Genomic DNA, 12,466 nt, shown 5'->3' on the forward strand with positions numbered 1-12,466 from the left:
AGAGTTCAATTCCCTCCTCAGCCATCCTTGAAGTACTCGGACTTCACTTAAGCCAATGCAGAGTTTCACCTAAGCACCACTACGAGCGCTAATGTGAGCCAATGCGGAGTTTCACTTAAGGCATCGCCCTCTACTATGACTGCGCTAATACGCCTTCTCATTCGCCCGGTCACGTATGTAAACGAGCGAACACGTCATAGTTACCAGTAAAGGCGCTTGGAACGCTGAGAAGCTGGCATTAATCTGCTTGACGAGATACGCTCAGTGACCATTGCTAAGAGTGCTGGTGTAATTTGAGCCTCTGTTTGCCTTATTTGACTTGTTTCTTTGGTCGTGAACCGTTTTAACGTTTATGTACATAATATTGTTTACTGCCGTGTGCTTTGATGTAAGATGAAAAGCAGATCGGCAAGTGGGATTTCGTTTCATGAATTTCCTTTCAACGCGTAACAACGTCGTAAATGGTTAAATGTTATTTCAAGAAAGAATTTCTCTCTTAATTTCAATTCGAGGTCATATGTTTGCCACACTGAATAAATCCACACTTTCACGCTACGTAGGAGATATAAACTGCGAGACTGGAATAATACTATTAGTAAAGGAGCGCCTCTTAGTAGAAAGGCAGCGCCTAAATGAAGCAGAGAGATTGTGTTTGTTGGTAGTCAATCGAACAGCAGAAGTTATATGACAAGAAACTCGACACCTTCCCTGAACAGAAAGACGCTTCGTTGCATGTTGAGCGAATAAAAACCACTCATGGTTATTGTCATGCAAGAGAAAGTAGAAATCGAATTACCCAGGTCAATAACCTTCTCTGTTTTAGAATTTCTGCTATGACTACAAAATAAAGGTTACCAGCAGCATTTTTCTTCTTTAAGAGGCTTTTAGGTACAGAGCTACATACTTTAACACTCACAACAATAAAGGAAGTCAAAACTTGCGGGTTTTTCGTGTTGCCCATTGTGAGTGACAATCATAAGACTAATGTTAGCATGATAATAATAATGTCTTCTTCAAAACACATTAAACCGAAGATCTGCCATCCTGTTGATAGTGAAATGCCTCTTCTTGCTTTCGACCAATCGCACATTCTGAAGAAGTAAGAAATTATTTTCTCAAAAAATCTATGTTTGATGGTTTCCAGGATATAAAAGGTGATTTTATCAAGAAACTGTATCAGATGCAATGAAATGAAACTGTGAAACCGGTTCATTTTTCTTACTCGCAAAAGCATCTAAGTTTAAGAAAATGAACGTGCGGTGCGCGAAATATATTTTCGCGACTGAAGTAATAACAGCCCTAGAATATTTAAAAGACCATTCGTATACAGATATTCACGGCTTTTAATGCATGTACTACTGTCAAATACATGTTATCAAAAAAATGATTCCACATGTCAGTAGCACAAATGTAGCAACATTACAGCCGGATAAGATGCTTGATTCTTTTGAGAAGACCAAGGTGTTCAACAGCACTAATGGACTTGATTTATAAAAGAGATTAAAACAGCAGGCTGCAGTAGCCATCTGATATGCCACTGTGGATTTGGAAAGTTATTCATGATTTTGTATTGAAAGTACAAACAGTTGTGCATAAAAATCCTGTTGCGTCTATGACTGACTATTATTAATGTCCGTGTTGTGTGATTTTCCTCACCTCAGTTGTCCTAAAATCGGACATTCGCAGTTATTGAGTGAAGTTATTTGCGAGTGCGCTGTTCCTGTGTCCTTAAATAACATAACTACATAAATAACAGAGATCTTTGAAAGATTTGAACGCGAGAACGCGAAACACTTAAACAGAAAAGTGTGTGAAATTATTTATTTTCTACAGTATTTACTAACTACCGTTAACATTATTTTGTACGGTTTTTCCGCTGCGGATGGGCACGTTCTTCACTGAATTCCTTTATTAAGGTGTAAGGTGTGATTCAAATATGTTTATCGAGTGATTGGCTATATATTTAAACAGAAATTTACAAAACACTTAACGTGTGCTGTAATGAAGAATCGTGTTTCAATGCCAGCGAAGCAGCGCTCGGTGGTAAAAACGGGAACTAGACCCAAATCGCTCATATCGCTGTATTGGGAAGGCGTATTAGCGCAGCCATAGTCGAGGGCGATGCTTAAGCGCTTATAACTACATTCGGTGTGGTCATTCTTCGAAAAAGAAAGAAACGCTTGAGCGTATTGAATCAAGGAATACATTACAGAAAGTAATATGTAAGTTAATTTGGCTAGAACTTGAATCAAAAAGAATACGGGTGAAGAAACATGCGATTTTAGGCTGTTCAAAAGAGCTCCAATTAGGCCGGAAGTGATTTCCAATTTTTTAATTTGATAGAGCTATCCAAGACTCACAATATGAAATATTTTCGGGCCTTTCCGCCCGTCAACTTTCGGCAAAATTGAGAAAAATGCTTAATGTTACGTTTATCGTCGCATGGAGATTCGTACTTTGTCTGCTAAGAAATAGTTACAACATTAAAACAGTTCAACGAATTGAAAACTTCTAAGTGGACAAGTTTGAGAGATTACAGGAATATAAATTTGAAAATATTAACAGTCATGATGTGGGATAATTCAAATTCCATTCAATAAATGACAAAAAATGTGAAGCAATTACAAAGAAGAACATGTATGTCTGTCACCTTACATGTCGTGTTTCCACAAACAACAACAGATACTCACATTCTTGGTCCTCCTCGCGCAGAGGATAGTTGCTACACAGTGTGGTCAGCAACAGGGGAATCAGAGACGCGTTAGCGGCCACCATTTTAAAGAATCAGTTCTGTTCCTAGTCCGGCTTACAGCAGCTCATGTGCGCGTTCACCTCACCTTCTTCCATACTTCACTTTACCGCTTTTATATCCTAGAAAAGTAAAGAACATTCTTTAGACATTAAATCAACATATCGTACTCTGTGCACCTCCATAGATCTACCCAACGTGCAATGGTTATAAGGATCTCATTTTGTCGAACTGCTGGTCTATTATCCTGTACTGCACATTACAACATCCATATCCTTTATTAAAGCAATTTCACTCATTACTTTGATCTCAGGTAATCCCCCTAAAATAGAAGTTAGGATAATTATATTAATCCCTGTGTATAATACAACAACAACAATAATAATAATAATAATAATAATAATAATAATAATAATAATAATAATAATAATAATAATAATTCAAACATCCAGATGGAACAATAGAAACAATAGAAACAAATAAGAAGGAAAACTGCAAACTCCTTGCAAACTACTTTCAGAAATTGCTGAATTGCGAAAGTCCCAATGACCAACTTGCTTTGAGAAACTCTCACCAGATCCTGACTCAGCACCACCCCACATTGGAATAGCTTTAAATAATAATTCGAAACTTAAAAGACAACGAAACACGAGGCTAAGGTTGAATAATGCAGAAATGTTGAAATTAGGTGGGCACAAATTGCCTTTGATCCTCCAGGAAATATTACAAGACATCTCATTTACTGAGAAAATTCCCAAAGAATGGAAGTGTGCATTAATTCACACACTTCATAAGAAAGGGGACAAATCATTTGTGGACAACTACAGAGGAATTTCGCTATTGTCGATCATCTATAAAATCCTCTCTAAAGCCCTGCTCAGTGAGTTGGAAGACCAAAGGGAGATCGTATGTAGAGCTTTTCAACCTTAAAATACTCTTCAAATTCGAAAAACCAGACAAACAGTAGTCACATTTTAAAAAGGCATACGACTGCGCACACCGACAGGTAGTGTTTAATTGTGATAGAAGAATCCTAAGTCGACAGGAAAACAAAAGAATTGATTGAGCATCACTGTCACAACATCGAAAGTAAAATTTTAGGAGACATTTCTGAACCATTTGAAATCAAAACAAGTGTCACCTTAATTGCCTAGCATTTGCTGATGACATTGTTATCCTATTCAACAACAGACAGGAATCTCTATGAAATAGTGTAGCAGCCAAACCAGGACTCCACATTTCTTTTGTAAAGACACAGTATATGGAAGGAACTAGATCAGGTTTCAACAGTAAATCAACAGATCGCTCAAGTAGGAAAATTTAAGTATCTAGGCGAAATTATTGAACCATCGGGATTACATCTGCAAGCTAACAGAGAAAGAATTGCAAAACTTCAAAGAGCATACAGAATTACTTGGAACAGATACAATAAAAGAACTAAATCAAAAATGGCAAAATTAGGCCATTATAACACAGTAGTTAAAAGAGAAGCACTCTATGTATCTTTGGTGGCAAATCTCGAATAAAGATTATAGAAAAACAAGAATGGAAAACAGGAAAATCTTAGGACCAAAATGCAAAAATGGAATTTGGATGAAAAAGAAATCACATGGAATCTATCAAGTTACAGAAAAAACACATAAACAATTAGGAACTGGAGATTACAATTTTATGGTCACTAATAAAGAATGAATAATAACAGGATCACAAAGAAAATTTTAAGCAGCCTTATCAATGAAAAATCATAATAAAAGAAATCAATGAAGACCTAAATGAAATGAAGAAACCATTCAAGATGGAGTAACAAGCACAAATAATGCGTAAAGCCCATCCGACTAAATACAGGATGTAGGCTACTGAACGCCATAAAAAGCGGGACGAAAAAGAGGCATTGGAAAGAGGAGAAGAATACTATGTCATAATCTCTTTACACCGAAGAGTGTCAGAGAAGTTTGTCGGCTTTCATTCCGGAGATAGAGGGTTCAAACTTGAATGTTGGCAGCCCTGAAGACGGTCTTCCGTGGTTTCCCGTTTTCATGCTGGGGCTGTACCTTAAACAAGACCACGGACGCTTCCTTCCTACTGATAGCCCTTTCTTATCCTGTCGTCGCCATAAGACGTATCTGTGTCGGTGCGACGTAAAGCAGCTTGCGGAAAAAGTAATGTATAAAATGGCTGGGTACATTCCTTCTTACGCGCTTTCGCAAGAACAACATACGACATGACAAAACTCTACTGCCTCTCTGTTCGGCTCTAAAATATTCATCCAGCTTTCCCGGAAAGTGAAGACTACGAGATGACAAAATTGACAGAGTCAAATAGAGAATATTGTTGTTCTTGTTCTTGTTGTTGTTTAAGTCATCAGTCCATAGACTGGTTTGATGCAGCCCTCCATGTCACCCTATCCTGTGCTAACATTTGCACTTCTACATAACTGCTGCATCCTACATCTGCTCTAATCTGCTTGTCATATTCATACCTTAGTCTACCCCTACCGTTCTTATTTTCTTAAGAAAGCTCTTCCGTGCTTGTGCTAATCTGCACGTTACATCCTCCTTACTTCTGCCATCGTTAGTTATTTTACTATCCAAGTAACAGTATTCATCTACTCCCTTTAAGACTTCATTTCCTAAAATAATATTTGGTGCATCACCTGACTTCGTACGGCTGCATTTCATTACGTTTGTTTTGGACTTATTTATTTTCATCCTGTACTCCTGACCCAAGACTTCGTCCATACTATTCATATACTTCTCCAGATCTTTCGCAGTCTCAGATAAAATAACAATATCTTCGACAAATCTCAGGCATTTTATTTCCTCTCCTTGTATTGTGACTCCCTTTCCATATTCCTCTTTGAGTTCCTTTATTGCCCGTTCTATATAAACATTGAAAAGAAGGGGAGGGGGACAAACTGCAGCCTTCCCTCACCCCTTTCTGTATTGCTGAATGTTTCTCATAGCCCTCGATTCTTATCACTGCTGGCTGATTTTATATAGATTGTAGATAATTCTTCTTTTTCGGTACCTAATCCCGATTACCTTCATAATCTCAAATAGCTTGGTCCAATGACATTATCAAATGCCTTTTCTAGATCTACGAACGCCATGTACGTGGCCGTGCCCGTCTTAATTCGATCACCTAAGATCAGACGTAAAGTCGGGATTGCTTCACGTGTTCCTACATCTCTTGATCTTCTCCCAACTCAGCTTCAACTTGTCTTTCAATACTTCTGTAAATAATACGTGTCAAAATTTTGCAGGCATGAGATACATAACTAATGGTGCGATAGTTTTCACACATGTCAGCACCACTTTCTTGGGAATAGGTATAACAACATTCCGCCGAAAATCGGATGGGACTTCTCCTGTCTCATACATCTTACACACTAAATGGAATAACCTTGCCATGCTGGTTTCTCCTAAGGCAGTCAGTAATTCAGAGGGAATGTCATCAATTCCAGGTGCCTTGTTCCTATTTAGGTCGCTCACAGCTCTGTCAAACTCTGACCTCAAAATTGACTCACCCATTTCATCAGCATCAACAGCCTGTTCTTGTTCTAGAACCATATCATCGACGTACTTACCTTGATACAACTGTTGGATATTGTCACCGTATGCTCTGTGTCAGCTGGTTGAATATGGGGCAGTGTGTCATGAGTCTAGTTCTTTGTCGACATGGGTCGCGCTTGTCCTTGAGCAAGGCGGCGAGCTGTTTCCAACCTGAAGGGGTAGCTCTAGCTGGTTCAGAAAATAAAAATAGAAATAAAAGAGGAAGAGAGGAGAAGATAGCTGGAATATCTTGCTGGAATAGCATGCAGTTGTGCTGGGTTAAAAGCAAAGGAAATATTTAATAATATCGACGGCGTGATATGTGAATTTTTGAATACGTATAAAGTGAAATTTGACTGGACAGTGTTAATAACATCACGTATGAAGTGCAATCATTCCTAACTGAATTTATATTTAATTTGAATGGTTTACTGGCAGAAAGTAATGTGAATTTAATTAAAGAAACTGATAAGAATTCAGTACTTGAACTGACTCGTAGGGAGTGGAGTACTACGTTATTTAAAGCGAGTCATTCGCACGCATATTCTCACTTTGCCGAATTTCTAGCTGCTGCTCACTTCAGCTCATTTCGTCGCAGTTATTTCTTGGGACATCGATCTACGTGAACGTCAGTGGAGATACAGTCATCGCCAGGGATAGTGGACAGTAAGCCTCTACTTCAATTGTGCCGCCTACGACTACAATTAGTGTTCAACCAACAGACGTCAAAAAGATCAGATAAATAATTAAAGTACGTGTTTTTCTATAACAACTTGCAGGATTGTGCTTAGGACTTTTTCTCGTTTATTCTGTACAAGTTTCAGCAAAATAATTGGGAAGTGTAAAGTGGAAGAGGGCCTCTACAGCATTCATCGCAAGAAGATGGGAGTTCGTGTCAGATTCTAGACATTTTCCATCATGAATTACTAAGTCAACAGACCGGCGCCAACAGCGGAGAAATGCAAGGATTTCAACCCTAGAATGTTCGATTAAGGACACCACGAGCTCAACATGAAGACTACAGTATAAGTTAAGTCGACAACGTCTTATTTATATCTGTTCTCTGTAGCTAATCCTAATGCTGCTCTTAACGACGTAGAGCTAAGGATTGATTACGTGACCGTGATGTCACGACCACGTGCTCTTGTTTGGTAAACATAGCCACGTGCTTTTTTGACAGCTGTCTTCTTGACGAACCCTAACCTCACTTTGAAGGACAATAGAGAGTCGCTAACCTCACTGCTGCCATCTTTACGGCAGTAAACCTCAAGGCTACCACCTTATGCATGTTATAGCGCGGAATTTAAAATCCAACAGCAGAACGTCGCTAACCTCACTCTTGCCATCTTGATGGGCTTAAACCTTACTGTTGCTACCTTGGTTATACGCTTTTGTGTTAGTTCACTGTTAATCGCTAAGCTGTTCGCATCATCGAAGTAGAGAGTAACAAATGTCGAGTAGATTTAAAGAAGAATCTGTTAGCAGAAGATAAAAGTCCGTCATGGAAAAACCTATTTCCAGGTATATTTGCGAAGAGTGTGCAAAAGCATTTTCCCGAAGCTATCACAGGAGACGTCATGAGATATCATGTAGGACAATTTTTCAATGCAAACATTGTAGAAGAGAGTTCAAGAACGCATACAACGCTCAACGTCATGAAGCTGCGTGTAGTGTAGCTTCATCGGGAACAAAATACAAAGAACTCAACCATATTCCAGCGAACACTGATTTATGTTTAAAAAGTACACCTCTGCGAGAGATTTTTAATTCTCCCTTGTTGTCTAGGCCTGCTGCAAGTTCTGTTACTAAGCACAAACTTCAAGATAAAGAGAGGCAAGATCATGATTATGATAATAAGGATAATGATGTTGATCAAAACAGTAGTAAAGGGAAAGTAGAAGAAGAAGAAAATTCATTGCCATTACAGCTTGATGATTTTACTTCATTTCCTAAGCCTAATATACGTTCTGTCGAAGTGCAAACATCTCAAGAAGAGATGCAAGGTAAAGAAGAAGGAAATTTCAACGCTTCATCGCTATCAAAACAAGTTAAGTTTGTACCTAGAAACGCTACTGCTGAAGCACGTATTACATCAAAACAAGTCCCTGCACATCAACTGTCTGCATATAGACTCAAAGTTCACAACAAGCCTCTGTTACCCTATGTAGAAATAAGCTACTGTAAAGACCCCAACGTACTCGTAAAACGTTTACAACTGCTAAGAGCCTATCATGATGCTGGTTACACACAGTACAAAGAAGATATTTTTGAAATAGAGTATGAATTACGTCGTGTAGGTATTATTAAGTAAGCGCTTACCCTCACCTAAGTCATCCATCTGTAGTATATAGTCGATCGAGTAGCTATATTCGTATAGATTATTTCCCAACATTCTCCCTTCCTTAGGGTGTTAACTCCGCCTCTAGTTGTAGAGCCGGTCTCAAGCCCGGATAAAGAGTGGAGAGGCACCCTAGACCTTTAGCCCATTAGCCCTTTAGCCCTTTAGCCCATTAGCCGTTTAGCCCATTAGCCCTTTAGCGTATTAGCCCTACAAGGAATGTGCGGTAATCTAATCTTCTTAGAACAAAGGTATCCCCTGACATGTTCTAAACACATGTTTTATCGAGTACAGTGTTCTATTATAGTCTTGATCACTTATTTAGTGTTCTAAACACTTCAATCAATGTTCCGATCACATGATAAAGTTAACGGCATAGAGTGCAGTGTTCGATTCTAGTCTTGTTATGTTTCTTTAGTGATTTGCAAGTCTAAACATGCATAATGACGTCATCACTGCAGCACGTGCTTACTCTAGCTATCCCGATGCAGGTTTAAACTTGTTCGATAGAGCTATGCCTTGACATAAGAGGAGGCCTTAACAGCTTATGTATAGCCGCTATTGTTTAAAGATAGCTGCTGTTAAGAAAAAGCACGTAGAATTTTTCAAATTACCCGCCACCACATTTCAAAGGTATGAGGTTTAGTGCTGTAAAGATACCTGCACGATCCAAAGCTAGCTTTCTTCATCAGAGCAGCCACCATCTTGTGTGAGCACCTCTAGACCGTATCATAAGGAGCTGTGTATAGTCACCGTCTTGTCGCTGCTACCTTGCGCAAGCACCCCTAGGGCGTCTCATAAGAGCAGCAGCCATCTTGTGCAAGCGCTCTTAAGCTGCCTCATAAGAAGCCATGTATAGCCCCCATCTTGTAGAATTAGATAGCTGCCAATGCCAAAGGGCCTAAGTAGGGATCGAACCGTCGATCTCATCATTAGACTATGATTTTCTTATGCTATCATATTCCTGATACTGCAAACCCAGGTATCAGGTTTTGCTCTACGATCCACCGTTTTCAAGATATTTAACATTTTGCATTTAAGCCCCAAATTTAATGAATCGAACCTGCACGGCACGTTATACTCTCTACCATAGCTAAACCTGATCATGTTACGAAGACTTGCTTCAATACAAGCTAAAACAGAGCGAATGCCAAAGGGCTTAAGTAGGAACCGAACCGTTGATCTCATCATTAGACTATGTTTTTCTTGTTCCTCGTACTGCGAACCGAGGAACTGGGCAGAAAATTTTTTGTCCGTTTTGCTCTACGATGCACCGTTTTCGAGATATTTAACATTTTGCATTTAAGCCCCAAATTTAATGAATCGAACTAGCACGACGCGTTAGCCCCTAAGCTAGCTTTCTTCATAAGAGCAGCAGCCATCTTGTGCAAGCACCCTTAAGGCGTCTCATAAGGAGACGTGTATAGCCGCCATCTTGTGTCCGCCATCTTGCGCAAGCATCCTTAGAGCGTCTCTAGCTATCTTGTGCAAGGACCCTTAAGCCGCCTCATAAGAGCAACCGCCATCTCGCGCAAGCATCCCTAAGGCATCTCATAAGGAGCCATGTATAACCGCCATCTTGCGCAAGCATCCCAAGGGCGTCTATGTATAGCGGTCATCTTGCATAAGCACCTTTAAGGAGTCATGTATAGCCACCATCTTGTGCAATTAGCGTCGAGAGATGGCTGCTGTAGAATTTTTCTTTTTAAATTATCCGCCACCATATTTCAAAGGTATGTACCTAAAGAGTGTAGCACTGAGGTTTGCGATGTAAGATGGCGGATGACAGCTGACAAAAAAGCGCGTGAGTTTGTTTACTAAACAGGAGCACGTGGAATTTTTCAATTTGCCGCCACCACATTTCAAAGGTATCTAGCTGAAGATGGCAGCACGGTGCGCTCTTGATTAAAGATGGCGGATGACAGCTAACTGAACTTTTCAAATTGCCCGCTACTACATGTCATAAAGAGGGTAGCACGGTGTTCTGTGGATTAAAGATGGCGGATGACAGCTGACGAAATTGCCCGCATGATAGCAGCACAGTGCTCTATTGATTAAAGATGGCGGATGACAGCTGTCAAAAAAGCACGTGGCTTTGTTTCTCAACAAGAGCACACAGAATTTTTCAAATTGCCGCCACCACATTTCAAAGGTATCTAGCTTAAGAGTGCAGCACTGTGCTCTGTTGATTAAAGATGGCGGATGACGGCTGTCAAAAAAGCGCGTGAGTTTGTTTCCAAACAAGAGCATGTAGAATTTTTCAAATTGCCGCCACCACATAGAGGGCAGCACGGTGCTCTCTTGATTAAAGATGGCTGCTGTCATGTGGAATTGCCTGTCACCACATTTCAAAGGTAACTAGCTAAAGAGGGCAGCACGGTGCTCTCTAGATTAAGGATGGCTGCTGTCAAAAAGCATTTTTCAAATTATCCGCCACCACATTTCAAAGGTAAGTAGCTAAAGAGAGCACCACTGTGCTCTATAGATTAAAGATGGCGGATGACAGCTGTCAAAAAAGCACGTGGATTTGTTTACCGATTCTAATCTCGCGCTAGTGAGGTTAAGTTGATAGCACTAAGGTTTAGGCCCGTTAAGATGGCAGCACTGCGGATGACAGGTGATGAATTTGCAGCTTCTGCGATAAAGAGGGCAGCACAGTGCTCTGTGGTTTAAAGATGGCGGATGACAGCTGTCAAAAAAAGCACGTGAATTTGTTTATCTCACGCTAGTGAGGTTAAGTTGGTAGCACTAAGGTTTAGGCCCGCCAAGATAGCAGCACTGCCGGTGACAGGTGACGAATTTGCAGCTACTGCGATAAAGAGGGCAGCACGGTGCTCTGTAGTTTAAAGATGGCGGATGACAGCTGTCAAGAAAGCACGTGGCTGTCAAAAAACACGTGGATTTGTTTATCTCGCGCTAGTTAGGTTAAGTTGGTACTACTGAGGTTTAGGCCCGTCAAGATGGCAGTACTGAGGTTAGCGATGCGTTGTTGTCTGTCAAAAAGCACGTGGCTGTCAAAAAACACGTGGCTTTGTTTACCTCGCGCTAGTTAGGTAAAGTTGGCACTACTGAGGTTTAGTCCCGTCAAGATGGCAGTACTGAGGTTAGCGATGCGTTGTTGTCGATGACAGCTGTCAAAAAGCACGTGGCTGTCAAAAAACACGTGGCTTTGTTTACCTCGCGCTAGTTAGGTTAAGTTGGCACTACTGAGGTTTAGGTCCGTCAAGATGGCAGCAGTGAGGTTAGCGATGCGTTGTTGTCGATGACAGCTGTCAAAAAGCACGTGGCTTTGTTTACAAATTCAAATCTCGCGCCAAAATTCCAATTTCCCGCCAAAAATTCAAATTTCCCGCCAGAATTCAAATTTCCCGCGGGAGGAGGCGGCCGAACTGTCCCATTTACACTACTTGCCATATTTCGGATTTGAAGCAAATAGCAGTCATTTTACTACACACGTTCTGTAACAGGAGCCGTTTGTAAATACGCCAAAGATGCACAATTTAAAGCATAACGACTCATTAAGTTATACACGTACAGACATTCCATTCTATCAAAAAATTCCTTGTGTGTGTTATGTATCTTGAACAAATACCTAGATGAACTCTGTTCGGCAAAATACGTGTATAGAATGCTCAAAACTCCCGCGCGTACCGTCTGCGAGCTTCGGCTGCATTCCGACCAGATTCTCCGCAGATTAAAATTTTACCTGTGTATTCGTTGTTGATACATATGCGTAAGAAACGGAGCCATTAAAATGCGTAAAACTCAGGGTTTCTAAGTAGTGGTTATTAACAACCAGGATGATCTTAAGCTGTAAATTAATGGACG

The 12,466-nt window shown here is 40.3% G+C and overlaps 1 protein-coding gene across 1 annotated transcript in view; it reads right to left on the bottom strand.

The window, feature by feature from the left end:
- LOC136866572 (glutamate receptor ionotropic, delta-1) overlaps positions 1–12,466 on the bottom strand; it is a 295,948-nt gene that overhangs the window by 216,980 nt on the left and 66,502 nt on the right. Inside the window, exon 2 of the mRNA XM_067143663.2 lies at positions 2,691–2,871. Within this exon, the coding sequence (XP_066999764.2) occupies positions 2,691–2,775 (85 nt within the window). The 5' untranslated portion in view covers positions 2,776–2,871. The remainder of the gene's footprint in view (positions 1–2,690; positions 2,872–12,466) is intronic.

The sequence above is a fragment of the Anabrus simplex genome, chromosome 3 (genome assembly GCF_040414725.1).
Source record: "Anabrus simplex isolate iqAnaSimp1 chromosome 3, ASM4041472v1, whole genome shotgun sequence".
NCBI classification, from domain to species: domain Eukaryota; kingdom Metazoa; phylum Arthropoda; class Insecta; order Orthoptera; family Tettigoniidae; genus Anabrus; species Anabrus simplex.